Raw genomic sequence first — 25,000 nt, forward strand, 5'->3', positions numbered from 1 at the left:
ATAACCCGGTGCGCCTAATGTACGGGATGATTCTGGTTGTGCTTACCGACCTCAAAGCTGTTTTATTTGGTACATGGTGTCATGATAAGTGTGACCAGTAGATGGCAGTCACACATAAGAAATACGTGTAGACTGCAATATGACTCAAGTAAACAACACCAAAACTTTAAATGTATCATTGAGAATATAGCACATTACACACCGCGGGAAAAAAATTGGTCAAAATGTTTTTAGTACGACTTTGGCAAGCTATGAAGCCGCACCGCTTGATGGATTGCGGGAGCATAACGGCTACCATAGTCAGACGTACTGTGCTTCAACATACAAGTATTATTATGGTGTTGCCTTGATCCGTGGTCCTGTTTTTGTGCACCCTTGTTTGCTTTTAGTTACCATGGGTGCTTATTGTTTCCACCTGTCTCTGATTGGTGCTCGGGACGCTCACCTGTTTCCCGAGCACTAATCAGAGGGACTATCTAATCCTGCCTTTGCCGGTCAGTCGGCCTGGCTTCATTGTTTGCTTCATGCAACAAGTTACGTGAGAATTGTCGGAGGCAGATATTTACATATATCCGAATTTAAGTTGTACTTCTTCCATTTCTTTGTCATACTTGAAAACAGCTCGTCTTTTCCACTTCTTCTCTTGATGCTCTGTCAGCAAGCAAACTCTGTGTGTTAACCTTGAGTTCTTTGGAATGTATTATGGCTAGGGAGACGTTGTGCTTTTGTTATGGCTAGGGAGGTGGAAGGGAAGAGAGGTTTTTGGCGTTGGGAAGAGAGACCATTTTGGGTGTGCGGGATAGAAGGTTCGAGGGTTAGACTGGTCTCAATCAAAATGTATATTGTCAAAGCTTTGAGAATATATACAACAAAATACCTATTCTGTCTCTGGTGGTTTTTCAACTCAGCTTTAAGTGTCGGGAAGAACGTGGGAGCGAATTGTGACTTGAATTCCCTGGGAGGAACAACTGGTCCAAAACGCAACAGTATTCCTTGTCTTTTGCCTATGCTAAGTGGTAGCCTTAACTTCGAGTGCGATCGGCACGTTGTTCCGTCGGCTTGTTTTCTGTTTTGGCACTTGTTCTTGTTTTTGAGACTAAATCATGTTCCTACCCGCACGTCCTGTCCGGAGCGGTCCGTTTGCATCCCGGGGGAACGAACCTCGCAGCAAGCTGCGACCCCCTCGCACGTGACAGGTGTGTGGATAAGGACTGCAACATGGCACCCATTAACAGACATGGATTGATTAACGTGGACCCCCGACTTAAACAAGTTGAAAAACGTATCCGGGTGTTACCATTTAGTGGTTAATTGTACGGAATATGTACTGCACTGTGCAATCTACTAATACAAGTTTCAATCAATCAAACATGATCTGGTGTTTTGTCTCGCAATATTATGCTTGTCACTGACAGTTTGGTTATGTTTTAGTTTTTCCTCTGTTGGTGTTTTATTTCCTGTCAGTGCTCTTATTTTTGGTCCAGTTTCCTGCTTGTACTCCCCGAGTGCTGTTTCCCCTCACCTGCAGCTGAATGGCAGCCTGGCCACGCCTGGTGTCAATCAGCCGGCCACTATTTATACCTGGAGTACTGTTAACCGTTTCCTGGTTCCTGTATCCTGTATTCTGTTAGCTGTTACCATGAATTGATTAACGTGGACCGCGACTCAAACAAGTTGAAAAACGTGGGTGTTACCATTTAGTACGGAATATGTACTGTACTGTGCAATCTACTAATAAAAGTTTCAATCAATCAATCAATCAGCTGTTTCCAGTTTGCCTGTTTCCTGGTTCCTGCATTTTATTTTTGACATTAAAAAGTCATGTTTTCCTGCATCAAGCCTGCCATCTCTGCATATTGGGGTTCGTCACCGACACTTCCTGACATCTGGTGCCTGCTGATCTGTATTTGGGATCTGCATAAGTCCTGGAAATTTGCGCGCGTCCTCCATTGTAGTCCGTGCAAACGCCGTAGTCTTCTTTTTTCTATCTTCTTGTTATGGGACATTCATCCTACGCTGTTGCCATTTCTAATATAAAGTAGTGTAAAATTATTACTTATATCTGTCAGTAAAGTGCAAAAGATGTAAAATCTCTTTTGCACAATCAGCCTTTTCATATAAAGCGATAAAGGAATGGAACGACTTCACAACAAACCTGAAAAGTCTAACAGATTACTCTTCGTTCACAATTGAAGTTAAAAAGTGGCTTTGGGGCAATCAAAGCTGCTCACACGGCCAATAAGGTGGCCACTATGTTTGACACATCAACTTAATGCGTATTATATTTATCCATGAGAGCATTTTTGTTGTAAACTGTGAGGTGTGTCTGTTAAAATCATGGTTGTTTTTACAAATGATGACAAAATGAACAAAAGCATGTATTGTCTTTGTGTGATGATGCAAATGAGGTGTGGTTGTATTGTATATTAAGTATGTGTCCATGAAAGGGCATTTTATGACTTTTCTTAATTTGATTACATGCTATAGTATGATTTTATTGTCATAATTTTATTGCATTATTTTTGTATCCCTTTAATTTTAGGTAGCCAGGGATTGCAGATGGAAATGAGCTATTTAGCTATGATCTGGTACAGAACATATCTGTCTTTGAGCTGAATGTTTCTGTGCGGTGTCCCTTCAAATAAAGACTAAACTACAAAAAAAAAACTAAACTCGCCATGAAAGCGCGAAAAGATACTGGTGTAGTGAGTTTACATTATTCACCTGAGAAACTTTAGTTATTATAGTTCTGGTCGGACGGTTTTTCACGGGACATATTGCTTCAGGATGAGGAGATGCTGCTCCGTTATTGATTGAAGTCAAGTCTGAATGTCATTAAAACAGTTAGCGCCATCTTTTGACATCTTTCGTAAATAAGACCCGCCCACAAAACGACGCATCCTGAAGCGACTGTCAGAAAGCGGCTTGAAGATGATCTGTAAAACGGTCATGATCTGTGGTCTGGATCATGTTTTTTGTTATTTTCTGTTAGTTTAAGACTCCACAGTAGTTCCTGTTTTTGTGCACCCTTGTTTGTTTTAGTTTCCATGGCGACCTATTAGTTTCACCTGCTTCTGGTGTCCGGGACACGCGCCTGCTCTATTCAAGAGACCAGTATTTAAGCCTGTCTTTGCATGTCAGTCGGCCTGGCGCCATTGCTCGTTTTCATGTACAATCCCAAGTTTTTGCTCGTTATTTGTTTCATGCCACAATAAGTTTTGTTTGTTCTATGCCATAGTTTGGTTAGTTGTTTCATGTCTATAGTTTTATGTCCTAAATTTTTGTCTTAGCTTCCAAGTGCAATAGGCACGCTCGCCTTCACGTTGTTTTCGGTTGTTGTACCCTTTTGAGTATGAATAATTAAATATGTTCCCACCTTCACGCCTTGTCCGTATTAGTCCGTTTGCATCCCGGGAGAACAACCACCCCGTTATGACAAAAACATCACCTGTGCAACATTTTGAGCACCATTACATGTCATGTAGAGCAGTGGTTCTCAACCTTTTTTCAGTGATGTACCCCTTGTGAACATTATTTTAATTTAAGTACCCCCTTATCAGAGCAAAGCATTTTTGGTTGAAAAAAAGAGATAAAGAAGTAAAATACCTCACTATGTCATCAGTTTCTGATTTATTAAATTGAATAACAATGCAAAATATTGCTCATTTGTCTTTCTTGAACTATTTGGAAAAAAAGATATAAAAATAACTAATAACTTGTTGAAAAAAAAACAAGTGGTTCAATTATAAATAAAGATTTCTACACATAGAAGTAATCATCAACTTAAAGTGCCCTTTTTGGGGATTGTATTATGAACTTAATTCTAAACATTTCTTCACAAAAAAAGAAATCTTTAACATTAATATTTATGGAACATGTCCACAAAAAAATCTAGCTGTCAACACGGAATATTGCATTGTTGCATTGTAATGAATGGAATAGCCTACTTGGTTTGATGTTCAGTTTATGAACTTACATTCATATTTTGTTGAAGAATTATTTAATAAATATATTTATAAAGTATAAAAGTTATAAAAAATTTTGAATTGTTGCTATTTTTAGAATATATTAAAAAAAAAATATCACGTACTATTTGCATACCTTCAAGTACACCCATTTGAGAACCACTGATGTACAAACCCCGTTTCCATATGAGTTGGGAAATGGTGTTAGATGTAAATATAAACGGAATACAATGATTTGCAAATCCTTTTCAACCCATATTCAGTTGAATGCACTACAAATACAACATATTTGATGTTCAAACTCATAAACTCAATTTTTTGCAAATAATAATTAACTTAGAATCTCATGGCTGCAACACGTGCCAAAGTAGTTGGGAAAGGGCATGTTCACCACTGTGTCACATCACCTTTTCTTTTAACAACACTCACAATAAACGATTGGGAACTGAGGAAACTAATTGTCGAAGCTTTGAAAAGTAGAATTCTTTCCCATTCTTGTTTTATGTAGAGCTTCAGTCGTTCAACAGTCTGGGGTCTCCGCTGTCGTATTTTACGCTTCATAATGTGCCACACATTTTTGATGGGAGACAGGTCTGGACTGCAGGCGGTGCCAGGAAAGTACCCGCACTCTTTTTGTACGAAGCCTCGCTGTTGTAACACGTGCTGAATGTGGCTTGGCATTGTCTTGCTGAAATAAGCAGGAACGTCCATGAAAAAGACAGATGGCAGCATATGTTGTTCCAAAACCTGTATGTACCTTTCAGCATTAATGGTGCCTTCACAGATGTGTAAGTTACGTGTAAGAAACGTTGTTCTTAAACTGTTTGACTATTTGCTCACGCAGTTGTGGACAAAGGGGTGTACCTCGCCCCATCCTTTCTTGTGAAAGACTGAGCATTTTTTGGGAATGTACTTTTACACCCAATCATGGCACCCACCTGTTCCCAATTAGCCTGCACACCTGTGGGATGTTCCAAATAAGTGTTTGATGAGCATTCCTCAACTTTATCAGTATTTATTGCCACCTTTCCCAACTTCTTTGTCACGTGTTGCATCAAATTCTAAAGTTAATGATTATTTGCAAAAAAAAAAACATCAAATATGTTGTCTTTGTAGCATATTCAACTGAATATGGGTTGAAAATTATTTGCAAATCATTGTATTCCGTTTATATTTACATCTAACACTACGCCGGATAGTCGAACCTCGGATTCAGGAGGAACATTGTGGTATTCGTCCTGGTCGTGGAACTGTGGACCAGCTCTATACTCTCGGCAGGGTCCTTGAGGGTGCATGGGAGTTTGCCCAACCAGTCTACATGTGCTTTGTGGACTTGGAGAAGGCATTCGACCGTGTCCCTCGGGAAGTCCTGTGGGGAGTGCTCAGAGAGTATGAGGTATCGGACTGTCTGATTGTGGCGGTCCGCTCCCTGTATGATCAGTGCCAGAGCTTGGTCCGCATTGCCGGCAGTAAGTCGGACACGTTTCCAGTGAGGGTTGGACTCCGCCAAGGCTGCCCTTTGTCACCGATTCTGGTCATAACTTTTATGGACAGAATTTCTAGGCGCAGTCAAGGCTTTGAGGGGATCCGGTTTGGTGGCTGCAGGATTAGGTCTCTGCTTTTTGCGGATGATGTGGTCCTGATGGCTTCATCTGGCCAGGATCTTCAGCTCTCGCCGGATCGGTTCGCAGCCGAGTGTGAAGCGACTGTGATGGGAATCAGCACCTCCAAGTCCGAGTCCATGGTTCTCGCCCGGAAAAGGGTGGAGTGCCATCTCCGGGTTGGGGAGGAGACCCTGCCCCAAGTGGAGGAGTTCAAGTACCTCGGAGTCTTGTTCACGAGTGAGGGAAGAGTGGATGGTGAGATCGACAGGCGGATCGGTGCGGCGTCTTCAGTAATGCGGACGCTGTATCGATCCGTTGTGGTGAAGAAGGAGCTGAGCCGGAAGGCAAAGCTCTCAATTTACCGGTCGATCTACGTTCCCATCCTCACCTATGGTCATGAGCTTTGGGTTATGACCGAAAGGACAAGATCACGGGTACAAGCGGCCGAAATGAGTTTCCTCCGCCGGGTGGCGGGGCTCTCCCTTAGAGATAGGGTGAGAAGCTCTGTCATCCGGGGGGAGCTCAAAGTAAAGCCGCTGCTCCTCCACATGGAGAGGAGCCAGATGAGGTGGTTCGGGCATCTGGTCAGGATGCCACCCGAACGTTTAGGGCACGTCCGACCGGTAGGAGGCCACGGGGAAAACCCAGGACACGTTGGGAAGACTATGTCTCCCGGCTGGCCTGGGAACGCCTCGGGGTCCCCCGGGAGGAGCTGGACGAAGTGGCTGGGGAGAGGGAAGTCTGGGCTTCGACCCGACCTCGGATAAGCGGAAGAAGATGGATGGATGGATGGATGGACAATTTCCCAACTCATATGGAAACGGGGTTTGTAGACCACAAGGAAGTCTTTTACATTTAGAAAAAAAATATATATATGACAGCTTTAATGCGCCTTATAATCCGGTGCGCCCTATGGTCCGAAAAATGTGTTACTTTGCATGGGAGGAGTGATGGTGGGCAGGTGATGTGTGCATTGTGAGTCTCCTTGCGTCTTGACCCTTTCGAATTGACTTCCTCATTTATAGGAGGGTAAAAAAAAAAAAAAAAAGGCAGCTTAATATTTCATGGCGTTTCTTCACCGTGCGAGTGGCGGTCAAGCAGGGTGAGATTTTTATACGCCGATATTGATTCTGAGTGCAGGGAACAAGGCGGATGGGAAAGTTCTATTTGTCTTCCATGTCGTCCCCGCAGATAATAAAAGAGGTGGCATGCTTTGGAGAGTCAGACAATTACACCTTTATGGTTATTTATGCATAGCTAAATCCCACCTCCCCGGACACTTTTATTAGCACATTCCTGTACAAGACTACTCCTTATATCACCTTTTTTTTTTTAAACCAAAATGCGCTCTGCCTAACTTTGATATTAATCTCAGAGGTTTTGATTCTGTTTTCACGTCCTCTTCTGGGTTCCCTCTTCCTTTTCTCCCCGACAATCCTGACAGGTTGTGTTTCATGCACTTGTCGTCTAGGAGACAGCTAAGGAGTTTGAAAAGAGGACAGGGGGAAGAAAAAAGGTGTGCCTGCAATCACACTAGAAGAAGATTTTGACGTACAGTCGTGGTCAAAAGTTTACGTACACTTGTAAAGAACATCATGTCATGGCCGTCTTGAGTTTCCAATCATTTCTACAACTTATTTTTTTTTGTGATGGAGTGATTGGAGCACATACTGGATTCTCACACTACTATGTGAGATCCACTATGGACTGGACTCTCTCACTATTATGTTAGATCCACTATGGACTGGACTCTCACTATTATGTTAGATCCACTATGGACTGGACTCACACTATTATGCTAGATCCACTATGGACTGGACTCTCACTATTATGTTAGATCCACTATGGACTGGACTCTCACACTATTATCCTAGATCCACTATGGACTGGACTCTCACACTATTATGTTAGATGCACTATGGACTGGACTCTCACTATTATGTTAGATCCACTATGGACTGGACTCTCACACTATTATCCTAGATCCACTATGGACTGGACTCTCACTATTATGTTAGATCCACTATGGACTGGACTCTCACACTATTATGTTAGATCCACTATGGACTGGACTCTCACACTACTATGTTAGATCCACTATGGACTGGACTCTCACAATATTATGTTAGATCCACTATGGACTGGACTCTCACTATTATGCTAGATCCACTATGGACTGGACTCTCACAATATTATGTTAGATCCACTATGGACTGGACTCTCACACTACATGTTAGATCCACTATGGACTGGACTCTCACTATTATGTTAGATCCACTATGGACTGGACTCTCACTATTATGTTAGATCCACTATGAACTGGACTCTCACTATTATGTTAGATCCACTATGAACTGGACTCTCACTATTATGTTAGATCCACTATGGACTGGACTCTCACTATTATGTTAGATCCACTATGGACTGGACTCTCACATTATTATGTTAGATCCACTATGGACTGGACTCTCACTATTATGTTAGATCCACTATGGACTGGACTCTCACTATTATGTTAGATCCACTATGGACTGGACTCTCACACTATTATGTTAGATCCACTATGGACTGGACTCTCACTATTATGTTAGATCCACTATGGACTGGACTCTCATACTATTATGCTAGATCCACTATGGACTGAACTCTCACACTATTATGTTAGATCCACTATGGACTGGACTCTCACACTATTATGTTAGATCCACTATGGACTGGACTCTCACTATTATGTTAGATCCACTATGGACTGGACTCTCACTATTATGTTAGATCCACTATGGACTGGACTCTCACTATTATGTTAGATCCACTATGGACTGGACTCTCACTATTATGTTAGATCCACTATGGACTGGACTCTCACTATTATGCTAGATCCACTATGGACTGGACTCTCACTATTATGTTAGATCCACTATGGACTGGATTCTCACACTATTATGCTAGATCCACTATGGACTGGACTCTCGCACTATTATGTTAGATCCACTATGGACTGGACTCTCACACTATTATGTTAGATCCACTATGGACTGGACTCTCACACTATTATGTTAGATCTACTATGGACTGGACTCTCACTATTATGCTAGATCCACTATGGACTGGACTCTCACACTATTATGTTAGGTCCACTATGGACTGGACTCTCACACTACTATGTGAGATCCACTATGGACTGGACTCTCACTATTATGCTAGATCAACTATGGACTGGACTCTCACACTATTATGTTAGATCCACTATGGACTGGACTCTCACACTATTATGTTAGATCCACTATGGACTGGACTCCCACACTATTATGTTAGATCCACTATGGACTGGACTCTCACACGGTTATGTTAGATCCACTATGGACCGGACTCTCTCACTATTATGTTAGATCCACTATGGACTGGACTTTCACACTATTATGTTAGATCCACTATGGACTGGACTCTCACACTATTATGTTAGATCCACTATGGACTGGACTCCCACACTATTATGTTAGATCCACTATGGACTGGACTCCCACACTATTATGTTAGATCCACTATGGACTGGACTCTCACACGGTTATGTTAGATCCACTATGGACCGGACTCTCTCACTATTATGTTAGATCCACTATGGACTGGACTCTCACACTATTATGTTAGATCCACTATGGACTGGACTCTCACACTATTATGTTAGATCCACTATGGACTGGACTCCCACACTATTATGTTAGATCCACTATGGACTGGACTCTCACACTGTTATGTTAGATCCACTATGGACTGGACTCTCACACGGTTATGTTAGATCCACTATGGACTGGACTCTCACACGGTTATGTTAGATCCACTATGGACCGGACTCTCACACTATTATGTTAGATCCACTATGGACTGGACTCTCACTTTTATGTTAGATCCACTGTGGACTGAACTCTTACTATTATGTTAGATCCACTATGGACTGGACTCTCACAATATTATGCTAGATCCACTATGGACTGGACTCTCACAATATTATGTTAGATCCATTATGGACTGAACTCTTACTATTATGTTAGATCCACTATGGACTGGACTCTCACTATTATGTTAGATCCACTATGGACTGGACTCTCACACTATTATGTTAGATCCACTATGGACTGGACTCTCACAATATTATGTTAGATCCACTATGGACTGGACTCTCACTATTATGTTAGATCCACTATGGACTGGACTCTCACTATTATGTTAGATCCACTATGGACTGGACTCTCACTATTATGTTAGATCCACTATGGACTGGACTCTCACACAATTATGTTAGATCCACTATGGACTGGACTCTCACAATATAATGTTAGATCCACTATGGACTGGACTCTCACACTATTATCCAGCCGTTCCTTTTATTATTTTTTAGTCCGAGGGAAAGGCAGAGTACCTCGACTGGTTGCCAAGGCGATTGGGAATGGGGCCTTGAGCAGAAGGTGTCAGCTAAGTAAACCACTGAACTACTAATGACACACAAAGTGTTCACAGCGCTGCACTTTTTCCACATTTTGTTATCTCACAGCTAGGGTTGTACGGTATACCGGTACTAGTATAGTACCGCGACACTAATGAATCATAGTCGGTACTATACCGCCTCTAAAAAGTATCAGTCAATGTGGTATCATCCAAAACTAATGTAAAGTATCAAAGAAGAGAAGAATAAGTGATTATTACATTTTAACAGACGTGTAGATAGAACATGTTAAAAGACAAAATAAGCAGATATTAACAGTAAATGAACAAGTAGATTAATAATCCATTTTTACAGCTTGTCCTTAATAATGTTGCCAAAATAATAGAATGCTAAATGACACAATATGTTACTGCACACGTCAGCAAAAATGAACAAAAATGAATGTATTGCGTTTTGGAATAAGCGCTGTGAATACTTTCCGGATGCACTGTATATAGGCAACCGTTATTTTCCACTTAACTCCTCTCTTCCCACTATAAAGAGAAAAACTAGGGAACAGGTAAAGGTGTAGCAGCACATGTGTTCAAAGAGACATACTGTGTTCCCACTCCGAAGACATTGAGTGGGGGACAGATGAGGCGCGAGCTGTCCAAAGTCGGGACCCAGGGTGGACCACTCATGTGTGCATCAGTTGGGGACGTCTCTACGATGCTGACCTGTCTCCGTTCAAGATGATCTCCTGCTGGACCCACTATGGACTGGACTCTCACTATTATGTTAGATCCACTATGGACTGGACTCTCACTATTATGTTAGATCCACTATGGACTGGACTCTCACACTATTATTTTAGATCCACTATGGACTGGACTCTCACACTACATGTTAGATCCACTATGGACTGGACTCTCACTATTATGCTAGATCCACTATGGACTGGACTCTCACTATTATGCTAGATCCACTATGGACTTTACTCTCACACTATTATGTTAGATCCACTATGGACTGGACTCTCACTATTATGTTAGATCCACTATGGACTGGACTCTCAGTATTATGTTAGATCCACTATGGACTGGACTCTCACACTATTATGTTAGATCCACTATGGACTGGACTCTCACTATTATGTTAGATCCACTATGGACTGGAGTCTCACTATTATGTTAGATCCACTATGGACTGGACTCTCACGATTATGTTAGATCCACTATGGACTGGACTCTCACACTATTATGTTAGATCCACTATGGACTAGACTCTCACACCATTACGTTAGATCCACTATGGACTGGACTCTCACAATATTATGTTAGATCTACTATGGACTGGACTCTCACACTACTATGTTAGATCCACTATGGACTGGACTCTCACTATTATGCTAGATCCACTATGGACTGGACTCTCACAATATTATGCTAGATCCACTATGGACTGGACTCTCACTATTATGTTGGATCCACTATGGACTGGACTCTCACTATTATGTTAGATCCACTATGGACTGGACTCTCACAATATTATGTTAGATCCACTATGGACTGGACTCACAATATTATGTTAGATCCACTATGGACTGGACTCTCACTATTATTTTAGATCCACTATGGACTGGACTCTCACTATTATGTTAGATCTACTATGGACTGGACTCTCACACTATTATGTTAGATCCACTATGGACTGGACTCTCACTATTATGTTAGATCCACTATGGACTGGACTCTCACTATTATGTTAGATCCACTATGGATTGGACTCTCACACTATTATGCTAGATCCACTATGGACTGGACTCTCACAATATTATGTTAGATCCACTATGGACTGGACTCTCACTATTATGTTAGATCCACTATGGACTGGACTCTCACTATTATGTTAGATCCACTATGGACTGGACTCTCACTATTATGTTAGATCCACTATGGACTGGACTCTCATTATTATGCTAGATCCACTATGGACTGGACGCTCACTATTATGTTAGATCCACTATGGACTGGACTCTCACTATTATATTAGATCCACTATGGACTGGACTCGCACTATTATGTTAGATCCACTATGGACTGGACTCTCACTATTATGTTAGATCCACTATGGACTGGACTCTCACTATTATGTTAGATCCACTATGGACTGGACTCTCACTATTATGTTAGATCCACTATGGACTGGACTCTCACACTATTATGCTAGATCCACTATGGACTGGACTCTCACAATTTATGTTAGATCCACTATGGACTGGACTCTCACTATTATGTTGGATCCACTATAGACTGGACTCTCACTATTATGTTAGATCCACTATGGACTGGACTCTCACTATTATGTTAGATCCACTATGGACTGGACTCTCATTATTATGCTAGATCCACTATGGACTGGACGCTCACTATTATGTTAGATCCACTATGGACTGGACTCTCACTATTATATTAGATCCACTATGGACTGGACTCTCACTATTATGTTAGATCCACTATGGACTGGACTCTCACTATTATGTTAGATCCACTATGGACTGGACGCTCACTATTATGTTGGATCCACTATGGACTGGACTCTCACTATTATGTTAGATCCACTATGGACTGGACTCTCACACTATTATGTTAGATCCACTATGGACTGGACTCTCACTATTATGTTAGATCCACTATGGACTGGACTCTCACACTATTATGTTAGATCCACTATGGACTGGACTCTCACTATTATGTTAGATCCACTATGGACTGGACTCTCACTATTATGTTAGATCCACTATGGACTGAACTCTTACTATTATGTTAGATCCATTATGGACTGGACTCCCACACTATTATGTTAGATCCACTATGGACTGGACTCACACTATTATGTTAGATCCACTATGGACTGGACTCTCATTATTATGTTAGATCCACTATGGACTGGACTCTTACTATTATGTTAGATCCACTATGGACTGAACTTTCACACTATTATGTTAGATCCACTATGGACTGAACTCTCACACTATTATGTTAGATCCACTATGGACTGGACTCTCACTATTATGTTAGATCCACTATGGACTGGACTCTCACAATATTATGTTAGATCCACTATGGACTGGACTCTCTCTATTATGTTAGATGCACTATGGACTGGACTCACACTATTATGTTAGATCCACTATGGACTGGACTCTCACTATTATGTTAGATCCACTATGGACTGGACTCTCACACTATTATGTTAAATCCACTATGGACTGAACTCTCACACTATTATGTTAGATCCACTATGGACTGGACTCTCACACTATTATGTTAGATCCACTATGGACTGGACTCTCACACTATTATGTTAGATCCACTATGGACTGGACTCTCACACTATTATGTTAGATCTACTATGGACTGGACTCTCACACTATTATGTTAGATCCACTATGGACTGGACTCTCACTATTATGTTAGATCCACTATGGACTTGACTCCCACTATTGGTTACAGAGTGTGTTTATAGGAATTTCCCACCATTCTTCCAAAAGTGCATTGGTGAGGTCACACACTGATGTTGGTCAAGAAGGCCTGGCTCTCAGTCTCCATTCTAATTCATCCCAAAGGCGTTCTATCGGAGTTCAGGTCAGGACTCTGTGCAGGCCAGTCAAGTTCATTTACAACAGACTCTTGTCATCCATGTCTTTATGAACCTTGCTTTGTGCACTGGTGCACAGTCATGTTGGAAGAGGAAGGGGCCCGCTCCAAACTCGGGAGCACGGAACTGTCCAAAATGTTTTGGTATCCTGGAATATTCAAAGTTCCTTTCACTGGAACTAAGGGGCCAAGCCCAACTCCTGAAAAACAACCCCACACCATAATTCCTCCTCCACCCAAATGCAGCGTTCTCATGGCAACTTCCAAACCCAGACTCGTCCTTTAGACATTTCACAACTGGATTTGTTGCACATGTGGGCATCCTATGACAGTTTCACGCTGGAAATCACTGAAAGCGGCCTATTCTTTCACAAATGTTTGTAGAAACAGTCTCCATGCCTAAGTGCTTGATTTTACACACCTGTGAATTATTTCTTTATATACATTTATTGATCAGGACACCTGATTCTGATCATTTGGATGTTTGCCAATATAAGTGTAATTTACACAAAAGCTAAGCAGTTTTTTATGTTTTGAACCAAAAGGAGGCACATACGGTGCTGATGTGGTATCACCACAACCCTATAGCAACAACGTACACACCATTTTAACACACAGATCCATACTGGCTGAAGAGTGATGCTTACGTCTCGGAGAGGTTGAACACGTTCTGGGAATCCCCGCTGAGAATGTGATATGTGATGGGGTCGTTTTCTCTGTCTGTGGCCTGGAGGGATAGAAAGATGTAACACCCTTTAGAGGTCGTAAAGTGCCATTAAGGTGCGGGGCTGGGCAATGCAATTGAGCAATAGGGCATAAACATGCAGGTTAATAGTATTAAAAAAAATAGATAGAAATGATAACACATTTACAAGTAGTCGAGGGCACACACAGGTGGCGCTATACAGTACCTCATAAAAAAACAACTACAAACCCCGTTTCCATATGAGTTGGGAAATTGTGTTAGATGTAAATATAAACGGAATACAATGATTTGCAAATCATTTTCAACCCATATTCAATTGAATGCACTACAAAGACAAGATATTTGATGTTCAAACTCATAAACTTTATCATTTTTTGCAAATAATAATTAACTTAGAACTTCATGGCTGCAACACGCGCCAAAGTAGTTGGGAAAGGGCATGTTCACCACTGTGTTACATGGCCTTTCCTTTTAACAACACTCAGTAAACGTTTGGGAACTGAGGAGACACATTTTTGAAGCTTCTCAGGTGGAATTATTTCCCATTCTTGCTTGATGTACAGCTTAAGTTGTTCAACAGTCCGGGGGTCTCCGTTGTGCTATTTTAGGCTTCATAATGCGCCACACATTTTCAATGGGAGACAGGTCTGGACTACAGGCAGGCCAGTCTAGTACCCGCACTCTTTTACTATGAAGCCACGTTGATGTAACACGTGGCTTGGCATTTTCTTGCTGAAATAAGCAGGGGCGTCCATGGTAACGTTGCTTGGATGGCAACATATGTTGCTCCAAAACATGTATGTACCTTTCAGCATTAATGGCGCCTTCACAGATGTGTAAGTTACCCATGTCTTGGGCACTAATACACCCCCATACCATCACACATGCTGGCTTTTCCACTTTGCGCCTAGAACAAACCGGATGGTTCTTTTTCTCTTTGGTCCGGAGGACACGACGTCCACAGTTTTCAAAAACAATTTGAAATGTGGACTCGTCAGACCACAGAACACTTTTCCACTTTGTATCAGTCCATCTTAGATGAGCTCAGGCCCAGTGAAGCCGACGGCGTTTCTGGGTGTTGTTGATAAACGGTTTTCGCCTTGTATACGAGAGTTTTAACTTGCACTTACAGATGTAGCGACCAACTGTAGTTACTGACAGTGGGTTTCTGAAGTGTGGTGATATCCTTTACACACTGGTGTCTCTTGTTGATGCAGTCCAGCCTGAGGGATCAAAGGTCACGGGCTTAGCTGCTTACGTGCAGTGATTTTTCCAGATTCTCTGAACCCTTTGATGATATTACGGACTGTAGATGGTGAAATCCCTAAATTCCTTGCAATAGCTGGTTGAGAAAGTTTTTTCTTAAACTGTTCAACAATTTGCTCACGCATTTGTTGACAAAGTGATGACCCTCGCCCCATCCTTGTTTGTGAATGACTGAGCATTTAATGGAATCTACTTTTATACCCAATCATGGCACCCACCTGTTCCCAATTAGCCTGTTCACCTGTGGGATGTTCCAAATAAGTGTTTGATGAGCATTCTTCAACTTTATCAGTATTTATTGCCACCTTTCCCAACTTCTTTGTCACGTGTTGCTGGCATCAAATTCTAAAGTTAATGATTATTTGCAAATCATTGTATTCCGTTTATATTTACATCTAACACAATTTCCCAACTCATATGGAAACGGGGTTTGTATTTCTATAACAGAGGTATGCAGAGGTGGGTAGAGTACCGTATTTTCCGGACTCTAAGGCGCACTTAAAATCCTTTCGTTTTCTCAAAACACGACAGTGCACCTTATAACCAGGTGCAGATTTGCGGGGGGGTGGGGTTTGGGTTGGGGGGAGTGGCCTGCGGGCCTGCCGCGGAACGGGGTGTGCCAGGACCGGCCTCGAAGACAGCGACAGGTGAGTGGATTTGCCCAGGTGGGACCTTGTTATCTAATCACCTGTCGCCTTTATTAGCAGCAGCCGGACCGAGACACGTGGTTGGAGTTGGATGTGCTGATGAGTGGTGGAAAGAGGAAAATACATTGTGCTGGAAAGCAGAAGCCTTTTGGGTTTTATGAAAATAAAACAGTGTTATACCCTGAATTCCGGGCTCTCCTGGCAGTGTGTGGTGGTCCGAAGAACCCACTAGAGGGCAACCTCTACAGCAGAAGTCCCCAAACTTTTTGACTCAGGGGCCGCATTGGGTTAAAAAAATTTGGCCGGGGGCTGGGCTGTATGTGTATATATATATATATATATATATATATATATATATATATATATATATATATATATATATATATATATATATATATATATATATATATATATATATATATATATATATATATATATATATATATATATATATATATATGTATGTGTGGGGAAAAAAAATCACAAGACTATTTCATCTCTACAGGCCTGTTTCATGAGGGGGGTACCCTCAATCGTCAGGAGATCTCCTGACGATTGAGGGTACCCCCCTCATGAAACAGGCCTGTAGAGATGAAATAGTCTTGTGATTTTTTTTCCCCACACATACATATATTGCGCTCTACTACGGTATCGAGCACTATTTTTTGGATAACCTTATTAAGACATATATATATATATATATATATATATATACATATATATATATATATATATATATATATATATATATATATATACATATATATATATATATATACATACATACATACATATATATATATATATATATATATATATATATATATATATATATATATATATATATATATATATATATACATATATACATTAATGTTCATCAACATTTAACATTGTCACGTTATCGATGGGAAAATTCATTTTTAGACAATATGATTTGCCTGAGCGGCTCGGAGACACTGAGAGTAACAAGCGGTAGAAAATGGATTAGAAAGGAAAGATAAAAAAAATAATAATAATAAAAAAAATTAAAAAATTAAAAAATTAAATTTAACTTGGGACTTCCCGTGGGCCAGATTTTGGATGCTGGGGGGCCGGATCCGGCCCGAGGGCCGTAGTTTGGGGACCCCTGCTCTACAGGATTGTACTTCCCTTCAACATAGGAGTATTATTATGGTGTGTGTATAAGGTAAGACATATTATCTGTGGTTTTGTTTCGCAATATTATGCAGAAGCAACTTTTCTTACCTTCTGGTACCTGCTGATCTGTATTTGGGATCTGCATTAGTCCTGAAAATTTGCGCGCCTTTGTAGTCTGTAGACAGTGTAGTCGATAAGTTTTTTATTTGTCTGTTGCCATTTCTAATATAAAGACGTGTAAAGTTATTACTTATATCTGTCAGTATACTCGCCATGAAAGTGCTAAAACATACCGGTGTAGTGAGTTTACATTATTCACCCAATGAACTTTAGTTATTAGAGAGTTCCGGTCGGACGGTTCTTCACGGGACACATTCCCGGCGTTGTTGTTGCACTAGTGAGCCACAGATGGGCGTGACAGAAATTAATGGAGAAGCACTGTTTTAGAATAATATGACTCAAGTAAAAGTAAAAAGTCGTCATCAAAATGGTTACTTGAGTAAGAGTAAACATTCCAAGAAAAACTACGCAAAGTGAGTGACTTCTGATTTATTTAATTAGGTTTTTGTTTTTAAAAGTTTTTGGACTACAATTGTAGGGTACCGACACAGATGACAGCACATGATAACAATGTTTAATCATTTCAAAGTAGTCATTGAAGATTTGTGCTGCCTTGTCTGATGTCTTGTCACTTTTTACATATTTTTTTTAATTGTATCTTTATTTGAGATGGATTATTTATGTATTTAATATTTGTTTACTTACTACAGTTTATTATTTATTTATTTATTCACTGTTCTGTTACAGACAACAAGGAAATGGAATGAAAATTGCTATGGTATGAAAAGGGGTAAATTAACTCTGCTTCTCCCTACTCCTTTTCGGACGTGCTGTAATAAAACAACTGGAAAAATATGTGATGCATTAAATTGTATCGTATGCATGTTCCAGATAAAATGAAACGGAAAAAACCAGTACGGGTCTGTGCATTAAATTAGTCTGATTTGTCAAATGTTGCATGTTACTACCCAACTCTGATTTTATGACACCATATTCTCTCAAGTCCATATGCTTTAGATTAGTCCTTGTACGGCTTGTATATACAGTACAGACCAAAAGTTTGGACACACCGTCACATTTCAATGTGTTTTCTTTATTTTCATGACTATTTACATTGTAGATTGTCACTGAAGGCATCAAAACTATGACACCTGTGAAGTGAAAACCATTTCAGGTGACTACCTCTTGAAGCTCATCGAGAGAATGCCAAGAGTGTGCAAAGCATTAATCAGAGCAAAGGGTTGCTATTTTGAAGAAACTACAATATAAAACATGTTTTCAGTTATTTCACCTTTTTTTGTTAAGTACATAACTCCACATGTGTTCATTTTTAGTTTTGATGCCTTCAGTGACAATTTACAATGTAAATAGTCATGAAAATAAAGAAAACACATTGATTGAGAATGTTACAAGATAAACAGTAGTAAACAGTAGGGATGCAGTACTCGGTATAAACCTGCACATGATAATCTGCCTTTAATTAAATATATATATGTTTTCATTATAATCAAGATCGGATGATATGAAAAAAATAATCGGGATAAATTTTTCCTGCCATATCGCTTGAAGTGTTCATAAACTGACATTTTTTTTCTGTACTGCAGTGCTGTCACAGAATGGGGGGTATTTTCCGTCAGTATTTCACCGTCCGAGGTAGAAGACATTATCTGCCGTTTTGTTTCGCAATATTATGCAAAAACAACTTTTCTTACCTTCTGGTACCTGTTGACGTGTATTTGGGATCTGAATAATTCCTGAAAATTTGCGCTTGTCCGCCTTTGTAGTCTGCGCCGACGTCGATAAGTTTATTCTTTTTCTCTATCTTCTTGTTATGGGACATTCATCCTCTGCTGTTGCCATTTCTAATATAAAGTAGTGTAAAGTTCTTACTTATATCTGTCAGTAAACTCGCCATGAATGCGCTAAAACATACCGGTGTAGTGAGTTTACATTATTCATGTTTTAACTTAAAACCCTTTTTTTTTTTTTTTTTTTAATTTTTTTTTTACTTTTTTTAAAAAATTTTGTAAAAAAAAAAAAATAATTTTAATTTTTTTTAAAAATTTCAATTTTTTTTTAATCTTTTCAAAAAAAAAATTTTTTTTAATTTTTTTATTTTTTTTAATTTTTAAATTTTTTTTTTAAATATTTTTATTTTTTTTAAAAATATTTGTAACTTTTTTTTAACTTTTTCAAAAAAAATTTAAACTTTTTTTAACTTTTTTTTAAAAAATTTACCCTAACCCTAACCCTAACCCTAACCTTAACCCTAACCCTAAAAAAAAATTTTAATTGTTAAAATTGTTTAAAAAAATCAAACATTTTTAATTTTGTTTAAAATTGTTTTTAAAAAATTTAAAAAAATTTAAAAAATTTAAAAAAGTTAAAAAAAATTTAAAAAAAATAAAAACATTTAAAAACATTTTAAAAAAATTAAAGAAATTTGAAAATAATTTTTTACCTTGAAAATAATTTTTACCCTTGAAAAATTTTTTTTACCTTGAAACATTTTTTTTACCTTGAAAATGATTTTTTACCTTGAAAAAAAATGTTGGGATCTGAATAAGTCTTGAAAATTAGCGCTCGTCCGCCTTTGTAGTCCGTGCCGACACCGTAGTCGATAAGCTTCTTCTTTTTCTCTATCTTCTTGTTATGGGACATTCATCCTCTGCTGTTGCCATTTCTAATATAAAGTAGTGTAAAGTTCTTACTTATATCTGTCAGTAAACTCGCCAGGAAAGCGCTAAAACATACCGGTGTAGTGACTATACATTATTCACCCAAGGAACTTTAGTTATTAGAGAGTTCCGGTCGGACATTTTTTCACGGGACACATTTCCGGCGTTGTTGTTGCACTAATGAGTCACGGATGAGGAGATGCTGCTCTGTTATTGCTTGAAGTAAAAGTCTGAATGTCATTAAAACAGTTAGCGCCATCTTTTGACACTTCTTCCACTCCCGTCCTTGCACGCTACACCGCTACAACAAAGATGCGGAAGCGACTGTCAGAAAGTGACTTGAAGATGATGTGTAAAACATCATCTATGCAACATTTTGACCAAAGAACCACCATTACATACATAATAATATGGCCCCTTTAATGCGCCTTATAGTCAGGTGCGCCTTATATATGAAAAAAAGATCAAAAATAGACCATTCATCGGCAGTACGCCTTACAATCAATTGAAGTGTTCATAAACGGACATTTTTTTCTGGACTGCAGTGCTGTCACAGAATGGGGGGGGATATTTTCCGTCAATATTTACACCGCCCGAGGTAGAAGACGGTGGATTTGATGAAGGATAAAGGAGGAAATCCGTGGAATTGGTGCTCACCTGCAGATTGAGCAGGATAGCTCCGATCCTGGTGGCCTCGCTGACCTCCAGACTGTAGGTGACCAAGGGGAAGCGCGGCGGGCTCTGGTTGTTGGGCGGCAACACTTCGATGTAGACCGTCGTGATGGAGCTCCTGGCGGCAAGAAAGCCGGAGCGTCGGACTGTTGACACCGGAGCCTTGGCCTCATGCAGACCACTTACCTTCTCAGGGACTGCGGCGCATTGTCAGACGCCTTGACGGTCAGGGCGAATGATCGTCCGACGGCGAGCGTGACGCCCGGCGCCACCGTGATGCGGCCGGTGCGGTTATTGATGACAAAGTGTCCCTGGGCCCCGGCCAGTATCTCGTAGGTCACCAGACCGTTGAGCCCCTCGTCGGCGTCCTCTGCTGATAACTTGGAAATAAAGACGGAGAAACAGATCAGGGGACCACTTCAGAGTGCCCCGGTCTTATTTGAATATAATCCGAGCTTTGTCCCTGAACATTAAAGCATGTCACATTATTTTTGTGGCGAGTCCTCACCGCAGGGGGTCAGCTTGTTGACAATAAACATCAATGAGGTTTAGATTCTGTGTTTAAAATTGGAATTATAGAGCTCTGGATGGCGCTTGCTTCCACATCCGAATGCATCTCCCACGGTCTAATTATTCCAGGCATCCCACTGCTTGTGATTGTGAGCACCGCTGTGGTTGTCTGCACATTCTTTTAGGTCACGGAACTTTAATCCATACTTGCCAACCCTCCGGAATTTTCCGGGAGACTCCCGAAATTCAGCGCCTCTCCCGAAAACCTCCCGGGACAAATTGTCTCCCGAAAATCTCCCGAAATTCAGGCGGAGCTGGAGGCCACGCCCCCTCCAGCTCCATGCGGACCTGAGTGACGTGTTGACAGCCTGTTCACACGTCCGCTTTCCCACAATATAAGCAGCTAATGATCGAGGGCGAGTTCTTGGTTTCTTATGTGGGTTTATTGTTAGGCAGTTTCATTAACGTCCTCCCAGCGCGGTAACAACACACAACAACAGCAGTCAAGTCTTCGTCTACGTAAAGCAGTTCGTCTGCCGTAAACAGCAATGTTGTGACACTTTTAAACAGGACAATACTGCCATCTAGTGTACATGCATATGTGACCCACCCATAATGTGTCACATTTTTGTGTTGATTTATTTATTTTATTTTGTGGTTTGAATTCGTTTTTGGAGCTGTCATTACACATTTATCAGTATTCACATTGGTCAGTAGGGGGCAGTAGGGCGTTTCTTCCCAATTGAATGCTATCACCTGCAGACCGGAAATGTCTTGTCATTCTGATGAGAGTGACCAGTCTGTGAACAATTGAAACGTCCTGTGTGCTTTTTCCTCCTGTATAACAGGTTAGTTTTGGTGAATCAACTCACTGAATAATATCCATGTGATCTTTATAAGTTTAAGTACACATTCTGATGGTGGAGCCTAACTCTAAAGTGTTTGTGAGTTGTAGTTTGTATTTGTGAATGAATCCAGTGCACAGCTGCAGTAATCAATACAAAATGGCGACTTGAGTACGCAATGTTTATATAGGAACTTCTGATCCTAATTCAGACTCCCAAATTAGAGCTCCTGTTTTCTTATTGGTTTTATAATGTATATTTGTATAATGTGTGTGTTCTGAAATAGTGACAGAGAATAGAACAAGGATGGACAATTCAACCCTTAACTCAACAATGAGTAGAAGAGTGTTATGTGTGTGTATATGTGTAAATAAATGAACACTGAAATTCAAGTATTTCTTTTATTTATTTATATATATATATATAAATAAATAATTTATTATATATATATATATATATATATATATATATATATATATATATATAATTTAAAAAAAAATATATATATATATATCGCTAGAATTCACTGAAAGTCAAGTATTTTATATATATATATATATATCTTAACCACGCCCCCAACCACGCCCCCCGCCCCACCCCCGACCACGCCCCCCACCCCCACCCCCCACCTCCCGAAATCGGAGGTCTCAAGGTTGGCAAGTATGCTTTAATCCGAACTACAAGTTTGCCTTTTTGTCAAGGGCATGGCGGTCCAAGTCCGTGTTCACACCTGTGGTTTGGTACCCTGGTCCGAACCGAAAATTAAAAAAAAAAGATACAAACCCCGTTTCCATATGAAACACGTGACAAAGAAGTTGGGAAAGGTGGCAATAAATACTGATAAAGTTGAGGAATGCTCATCAAACACTTATTTGGAACATCCAACAGGTGTGCAGGCTAATTGGGAACAGGTGGGTGCCATGATTGGGTATAAAAGCAGCTTCCATGAAATGCTCAGTCATTCACAAACAAGGACGGGGCGAGGGTCACCACTTTGTCAACAAATGCGTGAGAAAATTGTCGAACAGTTTAAGAAAAACCTTTCTCAACCAGCTATTGCAAGGAATTTAGGGATTTCACCATCTACGGTCCGTAATATCATCAAAGGGTTCAGAGAATCTGGAGAAATCCCTTTTCAACAATTTGTATTCACATTTATATAAATATATATGATTTATTATTGTTGGAATCTAATGTAGCAGTGACTAATAATAAACTACAAATTAAATGGATAATTGAGCCGTTAATATTTTTAACTTTATCGAAGACTCTTGTTGGCGAAGATGGTCAAAGAGGGAGGAATTGAGGAGAGAGCCAACCCACCTACATTATAAATGCCATCAGTTCTTTCGTGAATTAAATAGAGTTTATCGCCTTCTTTATGAAAGTGCTGGCACTCACAACTTTCTTTGGCCCCATGGCGGTAATACGGGGGGATCCATATCACAGAAGAAAAAACATATGACGATAAAACACAAATAAAAGAAATACAAGCAGAAATAAAATAAATAAAAACTTGTAATAAAAAAATACACAATAAAAAAATATATTAAAAAAAAGTTACTCCCTATATGTGTATATATGTATATATTTATATTATTTTATTTTATTTCTGATTATCATTATTATTAATGTAGTATTATTTATTTGCTGTTTATTTAATTGATGTATTTGTAGATACTATTTTGTTTTTTGCTGTTTCTTTCTTTTTTGGGGGGGTGGTATTGTTGGGGATATAAACAAAAATAGTTTGACATTTAGGGCAGACAAAAGATACATGGTGTATGTGAATATGATGTAATGGATAGGAATGTCTGATGCTGGATGTCAATATAAAAAAAAAAGAAAAAAAAAAAGGAAAGTGTTGGCACTCACAACTTCCTTAGGCCCCATGGCGGAAGTAGTCATTTTATTTCAGACCCAGGGGGATCCATATCACAGAATAAAAAAACATAAACGATAAAACACAAATAAAAGAGGTACAAGCAGAAATAAAATAAATAAAAACTTGTAATAAAAAAATACAAAATAAAAACGTATATTAAAAAAGGATTACTCCCTATATGTGTATATATATGTATACATTTATATTATTTTATTTTATTTCTGATTATCATTATTATTAATGTATTGTTATTTATTTGCTGTTTATTTAATTGATGTATTTGTAGATATTACTTTGTTTTTTGCTGTTTCTTTCTTTTTTTGGGGGGGGGTGGTATTGTTGGGGATGTAAACAAAAATATTTTGACATTTAGAGCAGACAAAAGATACATGATGTATGTGAATATGATGTAATGGATAGGAATGTCTGATGCTGGATGTCAATATAAAAAAAAATAAAGAAGAAAAAAAAAGAAAGTGTTGGCACTCACAACTTCCTTAGGCCCCATGGCGGAAGTAGTCATTTTATTTCAGACCCAGGGGGATCCATATCACGGAAGAAAAAAAACATACGACGATAAAACACAAATAAAAGAAATACAAGCAGAAATAAAATAAATAAAAACTATATATATATATTTATTTATTTATTTATATATATATTTTTTTATTTTTATTTTTTTTTAATTATTATTATTATTTTTTTTTTGTACAAGTTTTTATTTATTTTATTTCTGCTTGAATATATATATATATATATGTATATATATATATATATATATATATATATATATATATATATATATATATATATATATATACATATATATATATTAAAACAAAAACAAAAAAACTCCACTATACCCTATTTGGCTTATTTAGCAGTTGTACTCAGTAAAAGAAAAAAAAAAAAAAGAAAAAAAAAAAGCATAGAGACTGAATCA

At 39.3% G+C, this 25,000-nt stretch overlaps 1 protein-coding gene across 2 annotated transcripts in view; it reads right to left on the bottom strand.

The window, feature by feature from the left end:
• Positions 1-25,000, bottom strand: part of LOC133580422 (protocadherin-15-like) — an 888,230-nt gene that overhangs the window by 368,763 nt on the left and 494,467 nt on the right. For both annotated transcript variants that reach the window (XM_061934831.1, XM_061934743.1), the window contains 3 exons: positions 21,004-21,197; positions 20,803-20,935; positions 14,296-14,375 (listed from right to left, as the gene is read on the bottom strand). In XM_061934831.1, coding sequence (XP_061790815.1) covers positions 14,296-14,375; positions 20,803-20,935; positions 21,004-21,197 — 407 coding nt within the window. The remainder of the gene's footprint in view (positions 1-14,295; positions 14,376-20,802; positions 20,936-21,003; positions 21,198-25,000) is intronic.

This window comes from Nerophis lumbriciformis, linkage group LG02, assembly GCF_033978685.3.
Source record: "Nerophis lumbriciformis linkage group LG02, RoL_Nlum_v2.1, whole genome shotgun sequence".
Classification (NCBI taxonomy): Eukaryota; Metazoa; Chordata; class Actinopteri; order Syngnathiformes; family Syngnathidae; genus Nerophis; species Nerophis lumbriciformis.